A 23,768-nucleotide genomic window follows, 5' to 3' on the forward strand; every position below is an offset into this window, starting at 1 on the left:
CCTGGCTTCTGAACCTACCAGAACACATCATTCAAGACAGAGAGCAGGAAATTTTGGGTGAAAAGGAGCAATTAAATATTAAGTAGTAGCCATGTTAAGCAGCAGCCACTAGAGCGTGCTGTGGACCTGGCACTGCGATCTCTGTCCCTAAAACCACCAGCAACACCCAGGAATTAGATGAGTCTTTCTTTTGCTCCTGGAAATGCACAAAATTTGTTCAGAAATTCTGGGTGAAGGCAGAGAGTTAAGCAGAAAATGCCGAGTTTTGAAGAAAGCGGGAAAAAAATGTCCAGGACGAGAATTTTTTTTTTTTTAAACAACAACAAAAAGCAGCAAGGAATGAATAATATCAGATGTTGCCCTGTTTTTCTTAGTGAAGCGTTTGGAAAAGAAGAGATTCATATTCAGGATATAAACCTGCTTTATTCTCATCCTGACTTGGGTTTAATTGCAATATGAATGATAATTAGGTTTTGCATTTTGCCTGCAGGCCTGTCTGGGGCTGGAGAGACTGCACAGAAACGCTCAGGACAAAGGAGCACCAACAAAAACCCCGGAGCTCTTGGTGGACTGAGAGAAGCAAGGGAGGCACAGATGTTCAGGCACTCTCCAAAATCCCAGGCAGGCAGCACCCAAGCCAGAATCATAGCTCCTGCCACTTCTACCTTTTGATTCACCATTTTAGGGACTAACTTACATAAGAAAACAAAAATAATTTTAAACAAAACCCGTGTGCTTTTTTTTTTAAGAAAAAACGACTCATTGGTTTTATTTCAACAGGAAATTTTAGAAACATCTCGACATACAGAACTCCAAAAAATATAAAGTCATCAATCACCTAGTTAATTTACTAAAGGGGAAAAATACAGTACATCCAAGACTCAAACATCTTGTAAGTTTATACAAAAGCCACACAGTAATAAACTGCATTAAAAAATAGATCAAGCATTACCTGACTGATTTGACACTGGCATTTGCCCCGTTACTGAAAGGCACTGAGCAATGAAAGCGATCAGCATCACATCCATTATTGTCAGTAAATTCATCATGATTAGCATAAAACCCCACTATTAAACACAGCTTTCATGGTCACCGTGTGGATCAGCAAGAAATCTCTCTGGAAGGAGGAAGGAAACAAAGCTGGAGAAGCACAAACACTTAAATATGACATCCAGAGATGCAAAGAGAGCTCCTGGAAATGGAAGCTCAGCTCTTCCCCAGTTTTCCTGGCTGTGTTATCTCCCAGCAATCACTCAAAGGAATTAATGCCCCAGGAGCCCCACGGGGCCCCTCTGCTGCGTCCTGGCTGTCCCCACTGCTGGCTGCTGGCTGCTGCAGCAGCCCAGTGTGTGCCCAGCTGGGTTTGCTGCTCGGGCAGGGCTGGGCTCCCCCTCAGCCAGGGTAGCACATGCAGCAGCCGGCCCCGGCCAGGGCGGGGGCAGGAGCATCCCCAAAGAGGCTCTGGCCCAGCTTGTGCTCCGTGATGATGTCCTCCACCCTGGTCACGTACAGCAGCGTCAGCAGCACCCCCAGGAACTGCCAAGGAACCACAAAAGGCACTTGTTATATCACACACGTACATGCTATCAGGTTTGGATTTATAGGTTTGCATTATTCGAGAAGACAGTTTTCACTATCATTTTCTGAAGGGTTAAATTTTTTGCGGTATGGTTTTTTTATTGTGTTTGTTGTATACAGAGATTGTTTCTATGTAGGTATTTGTGTGTTATACTTGTTAGCATCTGTGTTTGGAGGCTGTGAGAGTTAGCATTTTTTATTATTTTTGTGGTTGATGATGGTGAGATGTCACAGACATGTTTTATGAAAAATCCTTTCCTTAGGATTATTTCTCCTGAGAAGCCTCAGGAACAAAATGTCAACATTGATTATCTGCTGCTGTGGAATGCAACAGGTGCATCTGTGATTGGTCCATGTTGGTTGTTTCTAATTAATGTCCAGTCACAGCTGGCTCAGACCCTCTGAGAGTCACGAGCTTTTGTTATCATTCCATTCCTTTCCTTGCAAGCTTTCTGATTAAATAATTTCTTCTATTCTTTTACTATAGTTTTAATATAACATATATCATAAAATAATAAATCAGCCTTCTGAAACATGGAGTCAAGATTCTCATCTCTTCCCTCGTTCTGGGACCCCTCTGAACACCACCACATACAGGGTATTAAGTTTGGATTCATAGGTTTACATTATTTGAGAAAACAATTTTTGCTATCGTTATTTTTTTTAAGCGTTGAATTTTTTCGTGTTATGGTTTTTTATTGGGTTTGTTGTATATAGAGATTGTTTGTATACAGGTTTTTTGTGTTATGCTTTTTAGGATTTGTGTTTAGAGGGTTAGCTTTTTTTATTATTTTGTGGTTGATGATGGTGAGGTGTCACAGACATGTTTTATGAAAAGTCCTTTCCTTAGGATTTTTTCTCCTGAGAAGCTGAGAGGCCTCAGAGGAAAAGAAAACCAATAATTATCTGCTGCTGTGGAATGCAACAGGTGCATCTGTGATTGGTCTCATGTGGTTGTTGCTAATTAATGGCCAATCACAGTCCAGCTGTCTCGGACTCTCTGAGAATCATGAGTTTTTGTTATTCATTCCATTCTTTCCTATTCCTTGCAAGCCTTCTGATGGAATCCTTTCTTCTGTTCTCTTAGTATAGTTTTAATATAACATATATGATAAAATAATAAATCAAGCCTTCTGAAACATGGAGTCAGATCCTCATCTCTTCCCTCATCCTCAGACCCCTGCGAACACCACCACAATGAGAGTAGAAATTTTCCAGAGTAGAAATCCATTGCTTTGTTATTGTTGAAAATTGTAGCTTTGTTTGTTGTATTTTAAATACGGACTAATTAACTAATTATGGATTTGTTAGGTTTTTGAGTGTAATTTTTTTTTTTTAGGTTACTTAGGGAAGGAGGTTAAAAAAAAACTTATGTTTGTTTAGGGAATAGGACTTAACAGTGGTTTTGATGTTGGCCCAGCCCCAGGACTCAAAAAAAAACCCTAGAAAAAGCAAATTGCCTCACCAAACCCTGCAACAGTGATGCTACTAAATGGCCAGAATGCCACCTCAGTTATCAGTTACATTCAATTCAAAATTCAATGGGATTTCACATACTGACAAATGAGATTTTGGTTCAAATGCCAGAATGCCACCCCAGCTTATCAGTCACATTAAATCCAAAAAGAAAATTATGATTGTGGTCAAATGGGATTTCACATACTGACAAATGATTCAAATGCCAGAATGCCACCTCAGTTTATCAGTCACATTCAAAAAGAAAGCTATGATTATGGTCAAATGGGATTTCTAACAAATGAGATTTTGGTTCAAATGCCAGAATGCCACCCCAGCTTATCAGTTACATTAAATTCAAAATTCAATGAGATTTCACATACTGACAAATGATTCAAATGCCAGAATGCCACCCCAGCTTATCAGTTAAATTCAAAAAGAAAATTATGATTATGGTCAAATGGGATTTCACATACTGACAAATGAGATTTTGATTCAAATGCCAGAATGCCACCCCAGCTTATCAGTTACATTAAATTCAAAATTCAATGGGATTTCACATACTGACAAATGAGATGTTTGGTTCAAATGCCAGAATGCCACCCCAGCTTATCAGTTACATTAAAGGGAATTGCCTCACCAAGCCCTGCAACAGTGATGCTACGAAATGACCAAATGTCATCTCAGCTTATCAGTAACATTAAATTCAAAAAGAAAATTATGATTGTGGTTAAACGGGATTTCACATACTGACAAATGAGATTTTGGTTCAAATGCCAGAATGCCATCCCAGCTTATCAGTTACATTAAATCCGAAAATAAAATGATGATTATGGTCAAATGGGATTTCACATACCAACAAACCAGATGTTCCCCCTCACAGTGGACACCCTCTCACCTGGGGCAGCAGTATGCCAAGCAGCACTCCAGCCATGATGGTGTAGTTGTCCAGAAACCAAATGAGCACAGCATTGGTGCAGCCTCGGACGTGGATCACGTGCTGAACGCTCAAGCGCTGCAAAACACCAGAGGCAGGGCTCAGCAGGAGCTCCACTGCTGGGACGTGCTTGTGGCACCTCAAAACTCAGGGAGCCAGATGTGGTCTGCCTTCCCACCTCCTTAAACCCACTGAGTTCAACAAAGACCTCTTCAGTAACTCTTCCATCTGTTGTTAAGCTCTCCACACCTCAACAAATCACTCTATTTTTGAAAAGTTATTCTACACCCAAATAAGTAACTTCATTGTCTTAAACCTGTTTGTTGCAGCTATTTTTCAACAAGAAATGCACCCAATCCTCGTTTAAGACCACTTGGCAAGCAGAGAGGTCTCTCTTTAGCTTTCATCTCTGCTCCCAAGTTGAAAACACATCAGTGGAAAAACATAAATTGTTTGCACGAAGACCCAATAAAGGACAGGAACAAGAGGATTTCAGATTCAGTCCTGCAAGCTGTGCTGCTCCCTGACCCCAGCCCATAATATAAAAGCACTTGAGGCTGCAGAGGGTCCTAAGCAGTGAATGGGGTGAAGTTAAGCAGAAGCTGAAGTGCTCTGTGTTGGAGCCTGGCTGCAGGTTCAGGTGATTAAGCCACAAATCAATGAACGTGAATGAAGACAAGCTGTATTTAAAGATAACCAGTAATCCCAAAAACCAACAACCCAGGCTGGCATTGTGCTCCAAGTGCCTCAAATGAGCTGGGGAGAGGAGATTTCCAGACCAGCCCCCTCCCTGCCTCCTCCCAGCACCCCAAAGCCAGCAGTGGAGAACTCAGGGCAGATGCAATTACCAATTTCCCCTCTTAATCACTCTGCAATTACTGCCTTGAGCTGGCAGTCCCTCCTCTGGGGCTGTTCCCTAAAGAGGAGGCTGGAGGGAGAAGAAGGCAGCCAACACAGCCAGGGAAATCCCACTGCTCCTCCAGGTGCGCTACCACGGGCTCAAAAATAAAACACCCACTCCTGGAGTGTAAAATACTTAAAACCAGCTTTTATCAATGCCAATTTTACTCAGTGAGAAACTCTGGGTTCTAAGTACTAAAAGCTTTCCCTGACTCAAGCCACTGCTTCACATTTTGAAAGCAGCTTTTTGTGCATTAATTGTGCAATTAGCATGGGGAAGTCGTCAACAAACAAGGAATCGAGGAAAATGGAAAGAAGGGAAGATACAAAAATCAAACAAGATGAGGTTTTTTTCTCATATATAGAAATTATTCCAGGAAAAAAAGAACCATTTTAATTGCCAATTTAACTGCCTGGCAGATGAAAGCACACAGAAAACACTTTTATAACAGAGAAAAAAAGAAGCAGCAGCCTCTGCCATGCCAGGGTGGGCACTGCTACGTTACCTCTTGGTCAATGGTTTTGTATCCACACATAGTGTTGATAATGTCTGTCTGAAAAGAAAACAACAAACATGAACTGCAGCAGGAAACTGGAACCATAGAAATATTATTTTTACCCTGTGCTCACCCAGCTCATGTGAAAGCAATGACAGGGTCATTTCCCAGTCCAACACCAGTTTATCCCAGCAGCCCCAGTGTCTGATTTAGTTAGAGCTCCATGTGATTTTAGAGCAATGAGTGTTGTCAGTGTGTCACTGACAGTTTGAGCCATCCCTATCCAACAAAAGCAGGGTGGCACCAGCATCCAAACCAAGCTGTGACAGAGCTGAGTGACACAGCTGCTTCCACAGAAGGAACAGCTGGATTTCCTTTTAGAGCCTTAAGAACTTAACTCACCTTATTACTAAAACCAGGGGTTAACACAGCCTTCGTGCCAAGATGATGACAAATTTAAGCTCAGAAATATCTTCAGTTCCAAATAACTCCCAGTACTATGAATGCTGTTTACAACACCAAATTCATTAAAATATCCATACGATACCATTCTATACATGAATATAAAACTCATATATTCAAAAGAGACTGAGTGCTTGCGTTCACCACACATTACTAACACATTTTCTGCAGCCATGTAATGCCTTCTGTGGGTTCCAAGGCTCTACGTTGAAAGCCTGGAAAAGCCAACCTGAAAATCATGAAAACGAAAATCATCCAATGTAAAAAAGCACTGGCACCAAAGGAGGCAGAAAACAAAGCCAAAGGCACGGAGGAAAATGAGAAGCTTTTAAGCTGGGCTCTCACCTTGAACACACACAACTGTCTGACAAACAATTCACAGTTGTTCAGCACATTCCTAGAAGAAAAAGCTCAGAGTGTCCCACAGGGCTGCTGGGAACTGTGTGGGCACCCATCTGCCCAAGCACAGGGAATAAATCCACTTGGAATTAATTCAGTGTCAGTATTGGGCACCAGCATGTTGTGCTGGCTGTGAGTGATTTCATGTTCCCAAAATGGCTGAAGCCTGACTGACAGACACGTGGGCACTCCCAAAATATGTCACCACAAGGAGGGCAGCCCCATCCTTTAACTTTAAACACAGAACTTGTAACAGGACGTCGTGGCATAAGCAAATGCACACAGCAGAGATAAACGCATTGGAAACTGAGGATTATAAGCATTTGAGGCTAATTTCTATCTGCTCCACTAATGTAAGTGTTTAATAAACAATTTGACACGAAGATAGTTCCTTCAGAGCCCCCCCAGCAAGGGCTGCTGTTGGCAGGAGGCTTTTACAGAGGATCAGAACCCAGGCACCCACATTAGCTGGAGTTTTCCATGACTACAAAGCCCATGAGTAATCACAAACCATATCTGCAGCTTTCCAGGACAGAAACCAGACTGTATTTGGAAGGATTTGTCAAACACAGTAAGATTGATGCACCTTCTGGCTGTCTTTTCCTGGGGCAGCCATGCACAGCCCTGGTGCTGGCTCCACACAGGGCTCAGCAGCAGCAGCATCTCCTGCTCAGAGCCACCAGCCCTCACCGTGCAGGGACCACACCTCCATCTGGGGCTTCTCCTGCCCTCCTTCAACTCCCCTGAGCTTAACACTTCATGGGATGCAAGCAGCCTAATCCTCCCTTCCCCAGCTGGCAGTGAATATACTCCCTGGAGAAGTTTTTATTTCAGTGTTTTTCCCTGGAGAAGTTTTTATTTTAGCACCTTCCCCTTTCCTGAAGGCAAAATCCTGAGTTGTTCTGCTCCATCCAGCTGCAGGTTCTTATTCTAAAACAGCTAAGACTCAAAGCATCACTGTCTAGCTTTGGTTTCTGAGAATAAATCAAAGCTCATCACAGATTTAAACAGACCCATTCCCACGCACCAAAAATGAGTGTGCACACGTAACAAACACCTTCCTGTGATACAGGGGGGAAAGGACCCATTTTCCTTCACTTCTCACCCAGACCTCCTGAAGTCAGGTTCCTTTTTGGGTGAACAGCAGTGATGCTGAGGGGCCAGGAGTTACCTTATTTCTGATGCAGCAAGTGTAGGGCACCCCACAAGCCAGTGGTCCTGGAGCCTCACAGTTGTGGTACACATTCTGGGACCAATCTCTGTAATCCTCCCCACCACAGCACTTGAACTGGAGAAAAAAATAAAAATAAAATTTAAAAAAGACACAAAACTCAATGATCTTTAAGGTCTTCCCCAACCCAAATGATTCTATGATTCCAAAAGGAAAAGGAAAAGGAAATTTCTACCTTAAACTCTTTGAAAACAAAGTAAGAATAAAACAATTTTAAAAGCCCCTGAGCTACCAAAAAATTCTGTCATTTTATAAGCATGGCATGTATGAATGTACATTATAAATACAATTAAAAAAGAATTAAAGATGAAGGTAATTCTCCTCTGTCACCTGTTCAGCTATAACCCAGGGTGCCAGAGCAAAGTACCCAGTGCCAAGTTGCACCTCCCATCTTTTCTGAGCTGAGAAATTCTCTTTCCAGCTCTGGACATCATTCAGCAGTGCTTTTACACTGGCTCTATCCTGACCTGTAATCTACCTCTGCAGTTGTTTTAAGGGTTCCAACCACATTTCCAACTGGATCTAAAAGACAAAAGCATTGCTCTAAGGCATAAAATCATCTCAGCAAAACATTGTGGGTGTAATTTAGAAGAACTGAAAGCTGGCAAACAAATACTCTCAAGTTTACAGTGACTTAATATAAATATTCCCTTTATAATTTAAACGAAGGGGAAAGAAGGAGCTCATTTAATCACTAACATGAACGTAGCCATCATTTTGGGCAGTGCATGGAAAATTTAAAGCACTATGAAGTCCAATGACAAAATTTCCTCAGGATGCTCTGCTTCTGACAGACTTTCCATGCTAACTTTGTTTTTCAAAGCAGGCTGCCATCTCCATAACGATGTCCTAGAATACATGGAGCACTTCCTAAGTCAATTTTTTTAATAACCATTACTTGGCATGGTCACAGACATCACATGGGCCCTGACATCACCTTGCTGAACACTTGTTGCTTCTTCTACAGCCTCTGAGCTGATGGCAGTGCTCTTCAATAACCTAATAAACATTTCAACAGATCAGCCTCATTAAAAAAATAAAAAAATAAAAAAAAGGCTGTGAGTCAACCCCACATGCCATTAAGTAATGCCCAGCTGGGCTCACCACAGTTTCTGAATTTTAATGACAGGTAAATACTCTTCCAAGGGTATTTCCCTCCAATAACCACCTTGTTAAAGAGCTCTGTGCATGCCCTCGAGCAGCCACACAATTGTGGCAGCCTAAATGCCACCTCATTTCTCTTTATTTCTCTTTTTCCAACGCCTCCTGTTACCAAGATGCTTCTCAATCTCCTGCACCAGCCAGCAGAAGCGTTGAGTGCAAGGCCATGGCTGGAATTCAGGCTGAATTTGTCTCAATCCAGCTGTGGGGCCACTATAAACCTACAGGTTTGTAGGGTCTGACCTTAGGCATTTGAATTGCACCTGCCAAGGCAAAAGCTGCATTTTGGGCCTCTCTTTTTGCAGTGATGTAAGAGGGTTTTAAATTTTAAAACCATTTAAATGGTTTTAAATCCAGCTGGACTGCTGCATGAGCCCTGACCTCAGCAGCAACACCATAAGAGATGACACACAAGATCTCATTAGTAACAATTTGATTGGAACACCACTGGAAAAACTCAAAGCTGCTGCTGAGTTAGTCCAAGGGAAAAAAAAAAACCCAACAAACCTGCTTTTGAACAGAATCCATGATGTTCTTGAAGTCTAAATCATCATAGTAATTCTCGATTCCTCTTCTAATGTTATCATTCAAAAATTTGATTGTCTAGAAAGCGAAAGGAAAACAAGATCCATGGGTTGCACAATGGGCACATGGGCTGGAACGGAATTGGAAGAGCAGCTTAAAGTGACAAGTGTAACTGATGAGCACAAAGGAAAAGGCTTTTTTTCCCCTTTTTTTTTTTTTGAGAAAAAACCAAAACACTCCTTACAAACACATTTTAGCAAACCCTGCAGGGACCAACCATCTGTTCCCCTCTAGGGAAGCAGCCTCAGTGCTGGGTTGGGCTGGCAAGCTCCAGCACTGCGACACCTCTCACTGCTGAGACCCTCCCAGCACCTCCCAGAGATGGTCCCATCACCCTGGGACATGGATACCCCAGGATCCTGTCCCTGGGGACCCTCCTCATTCCTGGATGGCAGAGCAGCAGGGTTGGGTGGTGGATCTTGGCCCCGTGGTCTGCACCACGCCCCGAGCAGCCAGACTTGGCTGCGTCACCGCCATCCAGGAATTTTATTTTCCATCAATTTGATTTTCCAAAGAGTCCATAATTGCCAGATAGAGAGCTTTCCTCCAGATGGAGTGGAAAAAAAGGTGTGTTTGTATGTTTTACAGTGGTTGTTTTGAGAAATACGGCAGTGTGGCACGCAGATGTAAAATAGTGTCTCCTCAGCATGGCATATTAAAATTATATCAACAAACTGTTTTTAAAGTTCAGAAGATGAGAGAAAAGAAAAAAAAAGAGTATTTAGTTTTCAAGATCCAGCATGATCTCAGCACAGCAAAACCAGGGACTAATCACTACCAGAATGTAACAACTTTCCTTTCAATCCAGCTGCTGAAATGACAAAGTTAAAGCCTTACAGGTCAGAAAACCTGAAATACACCCACTCATCTTCTCAGTATGACAAACCGCAACACCCACAAACTAACCAGAACAAAAAATATTATCACATCAGTGATGAGAAACAATACAAGACCCTCCTAGCTGGTCAAAAACCTCATTTAGACTCTACAGATTTGAAAAGGAAGTAGAGAAAGAAATGGGGGGAAATGCACATGACATGCAAAACAAACAGGACATATATAGAGGCTACTACACTAAACTTCCATAAATACTTTCTTTTCTCCCCATACTGACCCAAACTTCTCCACTAACCTTGAAAAACAAGGGAAGAAAGCTGTCCCTAAGTGTAGCTGTCCTGCTATAAATCAAAGCATAGGCATCTAGTACTTGCCATAGTGAAAACATTTATGTTTTAAAGCATGTCTAACTGAATAGTCTGCTGCTTTCTGTGCAGAAAAATCAAAGGTTGAATACAGCTATAGCATGCTTGTCAATGATGGAGTCTCCTGTATAAATTTGTTATGTTGCTTATGGACATGGGCAGGGAAGGGCTGTCCTTCAACTGAGGCAAAACACTGGACCATTAAAAAACAACAGCCTCCAAATCTGTCTGGAAACGTCCCAAATCAGCAGTCAGACCCAGATGGCAAAACAGAAGAAAGCATTCTGTCATCCACCAAGAGCTGGAAACTCATTCTGCCTGTATTGCACATTTGTAGCCACCAGACTTCCTCCAAGCTCCTTAACCTGGAATTCCTCTCCAGAACAGTGACAGACCCCACTGCTGAGCCCTGAAAAGCCTGGAGCTGACTCCAGAGCTCTGTCAAGGACTGCTCAGGGGACAACTTGAGCAGCTGCCCCAGACAGCAAGGCAAGATGTATTCTATTACCATCTGTATGGCAGCTGTCTTCTGTCCAGTGGGCAGCTTTCCTTATCTCTTCCACAACTGGGGAGACACCAGCTGATAACAGCTATTGAATGTCCCTGCATGGCTGATAAGAACTGCAGCATCCCATTGGGAGATGTGAGCCCAGAGGGAGGAGCCAAGCATTCCTACCTGGATATAATCTGGCGATTCTGGAACACCAGCACGGCTTCTCCACTGGATTGCCCAGAGGAACAGCAGCTGCCTCTTCCCCTGGATCTTCAGAGGAAGAGACTGCAGCTTTCTGCAGGATCCCTGCTCCAGCAGAACCACCCCTGACACTGCAGGAGGGCTGAGCCACAATTCCAATGGGACTGCTGCCAGCACCCTGACCCACAGGGTGTCAGGTTGGGTTCTGACTCTCTCAGTGTTGTTTTGGTTTACTGCATTGTTCATTTTATCCTTTTATTGTCTTCCCTATTAAAGAACTGTTATTCCTGCTCCCATATTTTTGCCTGAGAGCCCCTTATTTTAAAATTTATAGCAATTCCAAGCAGGGGTGGGGGTTCACATTCTCCATTTCAGGGGATGTTCCTGCCTTCCTTAGCAGGCACCTGTTCTTCCAAGCCAAGACAGCAGCTGTTGTTTAGCAGAGCTCAACCATGCCAGCACCTGAAGCAAGCAGCTCACCTGGTTCCTGAAGATCAGGGCCACCACTCCACCTGTCAGCTCGATCAGCAGGCAGATGCCAAGGATGTACATGAACTGCAGGAAAACAAGTGCAAGTGAGTCATTAGCCAGAACTCCAATTACTCTTGAAATTAGTTCAAGTTTAGCATTCTATTGCCAATAAACTTGGCTTTCAGCATGCGATTTTAAAGGAAAACACAAAATTATGGGTTTGTTCTTATGAAACTGTCAATGTCAGGAGAAAGCCTTTTTTCCTTACTTAAATTATTCTGGGTTTTGCCCAATTGGCAAGCACATTATTTTTCTGCTCTGAACGGACTCAAAACCATTAGAGGAAATTATCCTGCCAAGATATTCCTTTCCACACCAGCATCCCAGAGAAGCACATTGATGGGCTGCTGAAAACAAACCACACTTCATGTTTTTATCTTTGCTTCCTACAAAACCAGCACTTACCTGTTAGCTTTCAATTAGTGGATAAAGCAGCAGCACACCTTAAGATAATCCAAACCACCTTCTTCTACACTGCCAGTGCTAAATCAGAGCAAAATTCCAGGCTTAGTAGCTTTTATGTGCTGCTTCCCACGTTTATTTGCCTGTGTATATACATGTGCTCACAAGTGCACTCACATACAACCACGTGTGCATCCATGACTGCCCATCAAAGCGTGTGCAAAATGTGAAAAAACATTAAAAAATCCATTGCACTGTGAGAGAGCTGCTGCATGCCAGTATTTGAAATGTTTTCCCAACCCTTCAGGCATAAAAGACAGGTGTTGAGTGAATTTAGGTCTGCTGTGTAACAATGAGCTTCAGCAGCAGTGAAGTTTTCAGATCCCTTGTCTGAAAATAATCCCTCGCGCTCTCCCCTGAAAGGTGCTTTAACTCCTGTGTGCTCAGGGTCAGGAATTCACCAGACAGGTGTCTTTTCTCCTGCTAAATCTGGAATCTGCCCGGGAAGCTGGCATCAGGGACTTGCTTTGTTCAATGCCCAGCTGGGTTTGCCACCAGGACGGGAACTGAAAATGTTCCTGGCATCCGACACACCACCATGCTCAGTGGGGAAGAAGCCTGAGGAGGGGCTCTCAGTAAAATTCCAGTATAGCTTCAAAATCCATGGTTATTTCTGGCCTTGCCCTCCATAACAAGCCAGGAATTTGGCATTTTGTTAGACTGCACTGATGTGACAAGGCCAGGCTGGGTCGGGTTTTGAGCAGCCTGGTCTGGTGGAAGGTGACCCTGCTCACTGCAAGGGGTCAGACCAGGCGGCCTTTAAAAGGTCCCTTCCAACCCAAACTCTGTGTGATTCTGTGCAGGTGGAAATGAAGTTTGCACACCTTAATTTTAATTAGTCACACGTGCAGCTTCCATCTGCAGCCACAGGGATTTCCCTAAAATTCACCTTTTCAGAGGCACTGGGGAGAAAAACCTCGTGCCTTTCATTTCTCCCTCTCAAAGCTCCATGTCTAACTTTGGACACACATTTCTGCATCTCCCCTCTGCATTGCACTGCCCAGGGAGGACAGACAGACCCTGGCAACTGAGCCAGGGCCCCTGGGCTGACACCCAGCATCAGCTGGCACGTCAGCAGCTGAGATTGCACAAGATACACACCGCCTGATAATAACTCACATTCCTGCTCAGCTTCCATAACACCTGAACTGCTGGGAAGGAGCCATTAAATTCAGATTTAATTAGAAAAAAAGAAACCTTGTTAAAATATTTTTCAGTGCAGACAGAGTTCTGGATGTGAATTCAGAGTGGAAAAGCAAAAGCAACAAGCCTTAGAAACTAGGAATAAAAATTCCAACACTTACTGCTTGCAGAAGGCATAAATTGTCTCTCAGAGAAGCCAGTACACCCACAAAGGATACCAGGAACATTACAATGCCCAGAAGTATTAAAATAATTGCTGGGGCTAGAAAGGCACTTTCTAGAGTTTTGTACTTCTGTCTTTCAATTTCTGCATAAATCCCAACGCCGAGGACGAGGGCTCCGATCACCTGGAAGAGAAACAGATTATTTAACATCAATGACATGTTATTTTTTCCGCCAGCAAACACAGAGATGACAGGCTGTGAGTACACAGGAACCGCTCACTTCAGGATTCATTCTAAACAATGAAACATCCAAAGCAGAAGTTTGGATTAAAACAAAAAAAATTTAGAAACCCTCAAAGACTAAAGAAGAAAAAGAGCTGAGTTGGAAAAAAATGAAAGTTGATCATTTCAAAAATATATTTCATCATGTTTTAACATTCTGGAAGTTAAACCAATCAAAATATACATCACTGGCTGAAATGTAATTTATTACCCATCTGAGATCACATCTATTACATATATGAGCCACTGCCATGGCATTAATGACCCTCCTTTCTGTGTCTGTCTGTCCTTCTCTCTGTGTGTATAAATATACAGAAATATATGTGTGCTTCTAACAGAACCCAGTTTCCAGGCTGGTCTGCAAACAGCCTGTCTGTCCCTTCATATTAACTCCTGCTGTATTTGGGCTCAGTAAATACAGGCAGATATTTCCTATACCTCCACTCCTGCTGCCAGCAGGAGAAAGGCACCAGATTAAAAACCAAATAAAAAAAAAAACCAAACAACCAAGTTTGAAATTATATCACCTCCTTGAGCAACTACCAGATAAAGCTGACAAGTGAAACAGGAAGGGACGTATTTCATTTAGCAAGGTAAAGATATTTCAATCAAAATAATCAGATAAGTCTAAATCATTTGGCAATAGGAAGGGACATGTTTAGCAAGGAAAAGATATTTCAATCAAAATAATTAGTTAAGTCTAAATCATGTGGTATTAAAACTACAGCGTGCTGCAAATCACTTTGAATTATGCTGAATTAATTGAAATTAAAAATAGCCCACAATATTTAATTACGAAAATTGCAGTGGAAAAACTTTGCTGCCGACTCCAGCAGCCAGGCACATCCTGAGGGAAGAGACCAGACACAAATCAATCATTCTGGCAATGTGATAAACAACACTCCCCTTTCCTGACCTGACATTTCCACAGGAAACACAAGTCTGCTCTCTGCACACCAAGGCTTCTTAATTGTACTTCTTAATTTTTAATTTCACTTCTTAATTTTGGATGCGACACCGTATATCCCAGACCAAGGGCTAGAGGGACACATGATGTGAGTAACCAGTTCATGAGCCAAACAGCTGAAATACTTTTTAAATTATGGGATAGCTTAAAATAAATAGCAACTCACTGGAAGTTCCTGATTTTCTGTGGAAATGAATAATGACACCGAAGGACAATATGTAGGGAATGCCACCAGTTTGTCATTAAAAGGGAGAAAATTCTCAGAAGGGTTCACCCATAAAAAGGAAATATACTGAAGCTATTTAAAAAGCAAGTTAAAATTTGAGCAAATTGAGAGCAACCCCAAAACCAGATTCTCCTGCAAATACTGAAGTGCCATTACCAGCAATAACTCTTGCCTGGTAGATCCCTTGTTTAAAAAGTTAAAAAAAAACAAAAACAAAGAAACACTGGACATAAACCACCGGTATTAAAGCTTGATGGGGATTATCAGAATTTCAGAGGAGTGCTGTTCCAAGACTAGAACTTTTTACTGAAATGTCCTTTTCTTAACCATAGTTTTCTCATCAAAGCATTAAATTTCAGGGGGTTTTTGACTAAAAGGTGCCTGTAAGTAAAATACAAGATACTTCCTACTTTAAGAACTTAAGATACATAAATACATATAGCATCTTTATACACACATATCCTCATCCATTTTCACTTCCATCTGCGCTCCCACACTCTCCCAGACTTATGCTTTCATTATCTTCTATTTTTTTAAGCATTTAATAAAAATCTTTTCAACTTTTGGTCAAACCAACAGCAGCATTTAGTGGTGGCAAGCAGATGTGCAAACCCAGCATCCATCCCAGCCCAGCCTCTCCCCCTGTCTGTGCCTGGGCTGGGGACACAACCCCAGGGGCTGTTTACAAAATCCTGCATCCCTCACAACAGCTCCAGCCTGGCAACTCCAGCTGTGAGCACAGGAAAAACCAACTGCCCTGACTCACACCGAGTGAGCATCCACCAGCAAACACCAGGGGATTTCTCTGGGGCTTTCACACACACAGAAGCTGCTTTCCCAAGAGAAAGGAGAAGAATTTATTTATTAGCAGAAGCTTTAACCCTGTGTTTACAGATCTTTCTCTTAAATAAAGCTCAACAACAGCACCTTCTGCTTAAAACGCTGGATTTTGTTTCAGCTGGGCAAGAACTTTACATGACAGCCCCATTCACCCCAGATTACACCAGAGCCCCATTCACCCCAAATTACATGACAGCCCCATTCACCTTCTCCAGAGGTGTCTGGAAGAGTTACAGTGACAGCAGCTTTTAAAAAGCCCGGGGTGACAGGGGAAGACCACAAGGCCTGTAGCAAACATTCCCTCCCGGCAATCCCAGCAACGCTTTAATTTCCCTTCTGCTTTGGATAAGGTTGGTATTTAGTTCCTGGGGGTTTAAATCCATCCTGGGGACTCAGATCTGGGACTTCATCACTCATGAGGTACCAGAGGAGCTGCAGCAGCAGGGAGGGAACCGAATGAACTCAGCATCCAGCGGGACAAAGCCCCAAACAGCAGCACAACACCACAAGCCACCCAACATTCAAGAAAGCCAACTCTCCCCCAGCTTTACTTCCATTTACACTGACTAAAGGAAAAAAACCAAACCCAAACCAACAAACTCAGCAGCGCTGAGAAGTGACATTTCCAGCTGATGAGATCTGCTTGGCTGAGCCGCAACAAAAGGAAATCCCGCGGGCGATGCCCACGCGCCTCACACAGCACCAGCAGGATGCTGCCCAGCACCAGCCCTCCCAAAACACCCCCCTGTCCTCCCCCATCCTTCCTTCCCCCCCTCCCAGCCCCCATCCTCCCCCCTCCCAGAGCAAACCATCCCCCCCGGCCAACAAATGGAAGCTCTCGTTTATAAACCAGGGCAGAGCATTGAAAATCCGGAGCCAGCGACTACAAAGAGTAAATAAAATCCTCGGGCTGCCTGAAAGAGGCTTTGTCCTGCGAGGATGGATTCAGAAGGGCCCTTTCTCTGCCCCCAGATGGATGTTTACATCCCACCAGCCAGGGCCCTTGCTGCAGACAGAAAATGCAGAGCAGACAACGAGCACGGACCTCTGCGAGGGACATGCTGCAAAAAATAACACTGAGTTAAATAAATAAATTTGAATTTCCCTTTCCTGAAACTCACAACGGCAGAATAGTTGTGGAGGAACACAGGGAGCATCAGGAGTCTAAACCCAAGGGTTGGTTTCTCTGCTAAAACAGACAAAAGATACCCGAGATCCCAAAACGCCTGAATTGCACCCGAACTCTTGGCATTTCAGTCTTTGTTCATTAAATCCCAGGGTGAATCTGACATTCACTATCAAACCTGGTGGATCTAATCCTCTTCTGCCACGCAGCAAAGCAAAAAAGCCTAATGGTAGATACCATGACAGACAAAAACAGACCAGCCAAACTAGAACTTGAGCAGCGTTTCAAGCGAAAAAGCCAGATAGAAAAATCCCGGCCTGAGCACCTCTGACACCAGCACCACCTGGAGCCAGCATCTTCCCAGAGCCTGAAAAAAGCACCTTTAAAAATCACAGTGCTTGCAAAGAAAAAGGAAGAGAGAGAGAAAAATAGAAAAGGAAGGAAGGAAGGAAGGAAGGAAGGAAGGAAGGAAGGAAGGAAGGAAGGAAGGAAGGAAGGAAGGAAGGAAGGAAGGAAGGAAGGAAGGAAGGAAGGAAGGAAGGAAGGAAGGAAGGAAGGAAGGAAGGAAGGAAGGAAGGAAGGAAGGAAGGAAGGAAGGAAGTGAAAGAGAGAGAAAAGAAAGAAAGAAGGAGAGAAAAGGAAGAAAGAAAGGAAGAAAGAGAGAGAAAGAAACCCCCACTTGCAAAGGGCCCCAAGGGCTCCTCCAGCCCGGGGGTGCCTGGTGTGGATTTACCACACGTCAGAACTCAGTGGTCACAGTCTGGACCCATCGCCTGGGACTCTCTGGCTTCACCTGGATGAGGACAGCAGGTGCCACCCACCTGTGACTCTGCAGCCCGGCAGCCTCCCCCTGCCGAGCTCGGGGCAGGGCACAGCCACACAGCGGTGAGTGCCGCGGCGGGGCAAAGGCTCCATCTGCCCACCTGCCCCGCAGGCAGAGCCGCGCTCCCTGCGCACCTGAGCGATCTTCACCTGCCAACCTTCCAGCGCCATCCGCCAGAACCAGTCTGTCCGTGCCTCGGCAAGGTGTCACGGCCGCGGCGTGACACCCCGGGTGTGACAGCCGCGGAGCACCCCTGCATTGCCGGAGCGGCCCCGGCCCCGCGCTGCTCACCCAGAAGGTGGTGGAGTAGGTGATGAGGCTCAGCTTGAGGCACAGGTACGAGAGCCGCCCGCAGTACCGCGCCTGCTCCGGGTCCCCCGCCGCCATCCTCCCGCGGCACCTGCCGGGCCCGCCGCCCCTACCCGGCCCTCCTCCTCCTCCTCTCCCGGGCCCGCCGCCCCTGCCCGGCCCTCCTCCTCCTCCTCCTCGTCTCCCGGGCCCGCCGCCCCGCCCGGGCCCGAGCGGCCGCCCCGACGGGCGGGCCCCGCCCGCGCTTCCGGCAGCGGCGGCACCGGGAGCGGCGCCGGGAGCGACACGGGAGCGGCTGGAGAGCTGCGCCTTCGCCTGTCGCTTTTCTTTCTCCTTCTTTCTCTTCTTTCTCTCTTTCTTTCTTTTATCTTATTTTTTTCTCTTCTTTCTTTCTTTCTTTCTTTCTTTCTTTCTTTCTTTCTTTCTTTCTTTCTTTCTTTCTTTCTTTCTTCCTTTCTTCCTTTCTTCCTTTCTTCCTTTCTTCCTTTCTTCCTTTTCTTTCTCTCTTCCTTTCTCTCTTTCTTTTCACTCTTTCTCTTTCTTTCTTTTTCTTTCCTTCTTTCTCTCTCTTTTTCTTTCCCTCTTTCTCTCTCTCTTTCTCCCTTTCTTCCTTTCTTTCTCTCTTTCTTTCTTTTCTCTCTTTCCTTTCCTTCCTTCCTTCCTTCCTTCCTTCCTTCCTTCCTTCCTTCCTTCCTTCCTTCCTTCTTCCTTCCTTCCTTCCTCTCCTCTTCTCTTCTCTTCTCTTCTCTTCTCTTCTCTTCTCTTCTCTTCTCTTCTCTTCTCTTCTCTTCTCTTCTCTTCTCTTCTCTTCTCTTCTCTCTTCTCTTCTCTTCTCTTCTCTTCTCTTCTCTTCTCTTCTCTTCTCTTCTCTTCTCTTCTCTTCTCTTCTCTCTTCCTCCCTTCCCCTTTTTTCCTCTCTTCAATTCCCTCAGCAAACAAGCACCCGGCCACTCGCTCTCTCGGGCTTAGCCCCGCAGGAGAAGCAGATCCAGCTGCTCCCACAGGAATCTGGCAGCGCCACCCGCATCCCCAGAGCTCTGCCATGGCCATTGAAACAGCCGGGACAAAAATCCGCCCGTGGGAAGGTTTTTGATGGAGCATCCCAAAACTGGCAGAGCAGAATCCCTGTGCCCTTTGCGGGCACGAGGAAGCGTTCCGGGGCATTTCCCTGTCTCTGTGTCACCCAGGCCATTGCACATGCAGGGAGGGTCAGGTGTGACCGTGTTCGCAGGGGTCCAAGGATGAGGGAGGAGACGAGGATCTGACTCCATATTTCAAAAGGCTTGATTTATTATTTTATCATATATATTATATTAAAACCATGCTAAAAGAGTAGAAGAAAGGATTTCATCAGAAGGCTAGCTAAGAATAGAAAAAGAAGGAATGAATAGCAAAGGTTTGTAGCTTGGACAGAGAGTCCCAACCAGCTCAGTGTGATTGGCCATTAATTAGAAACAACCACATGAGACCAATCACAGATGCACCTGTTGCATTCCACAGCAGCAGATAACCAATGTTTACATTTTGTTCCTGAGGCCTCTCAGCTTCTCAGGAGAAAGAATCCTAAGGAAAGGATTTCTCATCAAACACGTCTGTGACATGAGGCTCCTGCCAGCAGCAGCAGCTACCGGGCACAGCGCACCGGCCGCGGGCTCTGCCTGCACCGGCTCCATCCCCATCCCCAGCAGCTCCGAGCTGGAGCAGGAACTGCGAACTCCATCCATGCCTCCGCGATGAAATCAGCCCTTTCCAACCCGCCGTGCTGCACTCCTGTCCCACAAAGGGCTATTTTCCCCCCGGGGAGAAAAGTCCCATTCAAAGCGGCAGAGAACTGTCACAGAGTGGGTTGTTTGAGCCTGGCCCGGAGCAGAGACAGCAGGCATTGAAATCAGTGTCTGCTGTCAGGGGAGATGAAGTGGGGCAGCATTCATCCCTAAGTTACCCGGCAAAGAGACTGGGAAACCTCTGAGCTGCCTATGAGAACTGTGTAAACATTGTCACACATCATTTCTTTAGGTCACACAATGCACCAACGTCTCGTTTCTAAAGGCTAAAAAATATCCCTGGATAATTCTGTTATAAAAAGTACTATTGCTATTGCCTGCAGTGCTACTAAATTCTGCTTCTGGAAAACAATCCAGCCCAGGACACTGCCAGCAACAGAACAGCTCTTCACCTCTAATGCTTCTGACAGGAATACAATGTCCTAGAGCAGTCATCCTCTGAAATATCAACAACTTCAGTTTTCAGAGAGATTTGCAAACATCCCTGACGCTCAGCAATGGCATGCAGGCTGGAAATCCCATCACGTGTAGTTGCTGGGAATTAGTGTCTGTCACATGGTCTCCAGGTCTCAGGGGTGTCATTCACATCCAAGCACGTTCTTGTCACTTAGGCATCTTCCTTGTTTGACTGTTTAACTAAATTAATTGCTCTGGTTTGATTTTTTAATACCTTACCTTGTCCTTTGTGCCGATCCCTGCACGTAAAATTTCGGGGCACATCCTGCTGGATGGGGAAGCTGAGTAAAGGAGTGTCTGTTTTCCTGTTGTTTTCCCTCAGAACTGAGTCAATGTATCAAAACAGGTTCCTGTTTTGAAACTGCACGACCACAATTGGGCAATCCCTTTCTTTTCCTGAATCCCAGACTTTGTCTATACAAACGGCAGGATTTCTGGACACAGCTATAGTTTGGCAGCAAATGGTGGTTAAAGTAAGATTTTATGGACTGCCTAAGGGTCCATCAGGATTGTGTTCTCTCCCCCTGAGCCCAGTGCAGCACAGGGCTGCAGGTTGCCAATGAAGAGCCTGGCAGATTGTTCATTACAGCATCTGCTCCTGGGACCATCCAACAGCACAACTAGCAGTGGGTTTGTTCATATTGTGAAAAATGTGTCTTTTCTGATTGGCTTTTTGCAAATATTCAAATGAATATTATATGTGTTGTGTTAGAAAGTTCTGCTGTATTAACTCTCTTAAGTAGTGTGTTAAATATAGTTTTAGGTTATAACATAATGTTAAAATAGAAACTATGCTATGTGAGATACTTTTATTTAAAGAAAGGACTCGCACTGAGATAGCAGCCACAGGACACCCAAATCTTTTAGAAAAAAAGAATTTATTGCTCCATTATCGAGTTCTTCCCACCTTGCTCAGCCCTGAAGACTCAGTCAGGATTCAGAGGAAGAAGCTGACACTGCCCAGACAGAATCCTGTGTTTGAATGGAATTTATGCATCATGGATGAGGTGTAGGAATATGCAACAGGCTGTTGCTTTTAAGGGTTAATCCTCTGTTAACATGTGTCCTTTTTCAGGCTTATTTTGCCCAGAAAGAGGTACCTGGGCTGTCTGTAACTCTTTGTTTTTATTGTCTCATATTGTCCTAATCCCAATTGTTCAAATTATGATTACACCAATTATATTGCTATTTTTATAACCATTTTATTATCATTAAACTTCTAAAATTTAAAAAAACAAGTGATTGGCGTTTTTCACAATATTAAGGATCAGTAACTTTCACATTTCCTCACTCACAGCCAGGGGCTGTCCTGAAGACACCAAGAGCCAAGGACTGCAGAGCATTTGCCCCAGGGCTTTAGGAGCTCTGTGGAACAAAGTGAACTACAGCTAGCCCCGCGCCAAACCACATCAGAAAGAGCCAAAGCTTTTCAGTGCTACCAGAGGCAATTTTGCTGCTTCCTTCCAGCCCAGCTCCGGCTGAGGGAGCTGCACTTTGCCCCAGCCCAGGTGGATGCTCATGGTCCTCCTGTCCTGCTCTCAGAGCTGCTCCCTGGACAAAGGTTCTTCCTCCAACAGCAGAGTCCAACTTGCAACACAATTAAAGCCTCTACTGCCTACATGACCTTGCATTATGTTCCCAAAGCACAAAACCCCCCTCAATCTCCCTTCCTGACCTTGCAGACCCACATCTTCTGTTTGCATCTCTCACCCTTTGCTCAGACCTGGGGCTGGTGACTCAGCACTGTAACGTTTGGCCTTGACAATCCTGCCCATAATAAAAACAACCGTGAAACCAGCCAAACCCAAACCCCCTGCTCTCAGGTGATCTCTTTCTCTGGTGTAACTCCAAAACCACTGCTGAGGCAGGTTTTACCCACTGCCTCAGGCAAATGTGACTTCCCTGAGGAATCTGGAGCCGGCCTGTGTCAAAAATTGCTGCAGTTTCCAAGCCAAAAGGCTGATAGCACACACTAAATGGCTGGCCAGGCTCCAGGATGATAACCTTGTCAATGCTCAACCAGCCCAGGAATAAAAGGAGTGGGTGTGGATGCAGGAAGGCAAATCCCTCCTGACTCGTACGATGAAATGTTGGCCAAAGGGTGGCGGCTGTCGATTATCACCTGAGTAACAGATCAGGAACCAAGGCAGATGGGTCACCAAAAGGTTCCTAAGAAACCTGAGCACCTTGAATGCCCTCAAAGCCAGCCAAGAGAGGCTACAGCTTCCCCACTGAAGGGTCAATAAGTGCAGCCCTTTTTCTGAGCACTCACTTCCATTCTACTTTCTGTAACTGATAAACCACTTCGGTGCACTCCCAGTGAAATGTCTGGAGGTTTTTGCTCCTGTTCCCCTTCAAATTTGCAGGGATTTCAGACAGCATATTAAAAAAACATTGAAGAACACTATCAGCTGTTGAACTGGTATTGCAAGTCATGAACAGCCTTCCTGAACTGTGTACAGAAAGTGGAAGGTCCCTAAGCTGCTTAATGAGGTGTAAGACTTGGAAGAAGCACCTGGAAAAGCTTTGAGATGCACCCTGGAAGATGTGTACAAGTGTGCATTTTCAGTTTGTGGGTAGGGAGGTGAGAGGGATTACCTGCAGGGAAGAGGAGGAGACATCACGTGCAGGACTACAGGTATGAATTTCTTTAAAAGTGTGAAAAATGCCAATCATTTGTTTTTAAGATTTTAAAAGTTTAGTAGTAATAAAATGGTTATAAAAATAGTAATATAATTAGATTAATAAAAATTTGAACAATTGGGATGAGGACAATATGAGACAATAAAAACAAAGAGTTACAGACAGCCCAGGTATCTCTTTCTGGGCAGAATAAGCCTGAAAAAGGCCCCACGTTAACAGAGGATTAACCCTTAAAAGCAACAGCCTGTTGCATATTCCTACACCTCATCCATGATGCAGAAATTCCATTCAAACACAGGATTCTGTCTGGGCAGTGTCAGCTTCTTCCTCTGAATCCTGATGGCATTTTCAGGGCTGATTGAGGCAGAAGGAACTCGATAATGGAGAAATAAATTCTTTTTTTCTAAAAGATTTGGGTGTCCTGTGGCTGCTATCTTGGTGTGAGTCCCCTCTTGAAAAAAAGTATCTCACATAGCATAGTTTCTGTTTTAACATTTTGTTATAACCTAAAACTATATTTAACACACTACTTAAGAAAATGAATACAGCATAACTTTCTAACACAACACATATAATATTCATTTGAATATTTGTGAAAAGCCAATCACAAAATACACATTTTTCACAAAAAGCAATATTGTAACAGAGAAAACCTGCTTGAAAGAGTTGGTTAGGTGCTGGGTTAACTCAAGGCTGCCTCCAGAAATTAATGAAGCAAGGAAAGATTCCGGGCTGAGCTGGTGCAAAGGATCCTGAAGCGATAAACAGTGTTACAGGAGAGCCTGGCACAAGCTGCAGGGGCTGGAAAAGCACAGCCACCCCAGCACTACAGGCACTCTGAGCCCTGGAGGCAGCTCTTCATACCTGCAACCCCTGCAGCTGCCAGGCACGAGCCAGTGCCAAGTACTCTT

The 23,768-nt window shown here is 44.5% G+C and overlaps 1 protein-coding gene across 1 annotated transcript; it reads right to left on the reverse strand.

Moving 5' to 3' along the window:
* Positions 1 to 764: 764 nt before the first annotated feature.
* Positions 765 to 18,111, reverse strand: TSPAN15 (tetraspanin 15). The gene is made up of 8 exons (XM_030951309.1): positions 17,957 to 18,111; positions 13,399 to 13,584; positions 11,582 to 11,656; positions 9,128 to 9,223; positions 7,400 to 7,516; positions 5,377 to 5,424; positions 3,932 to 4,048; positions 765 to 1,536 (listed from the first exon to the last, which is right to left on the reverse strand). Exons 1-8 carry the CDS (start codon positions 18,050 to 18,052, stop codon positions 1,393 to 1,395), a joined length of 879 nt encoding a protein of 292 aa, XP_030807169.1. The 5' UTR covers positions 18,053 to 18,111; the 3' UTR covers positions 765 to 1,392.
* Between the last annotated feature and the right edge of the window lie 5,657 nt (positions 18,112 to 23,768).

The sequence above is a fragment of the Camarhynchus parvulus genome, chromosome 6 (genome assembly GCF_901933205.1).
Source record: "Camarhynchus parvulus chromosome 6, STF_HiC, whole genome shotgun sequence".
Lineage (NCBI taxonomy): Eukaryota > Metazoa > Chordata > Aves > Passeriformes > Thraupidae > Camarhynchus > Camarhynchus parvulus.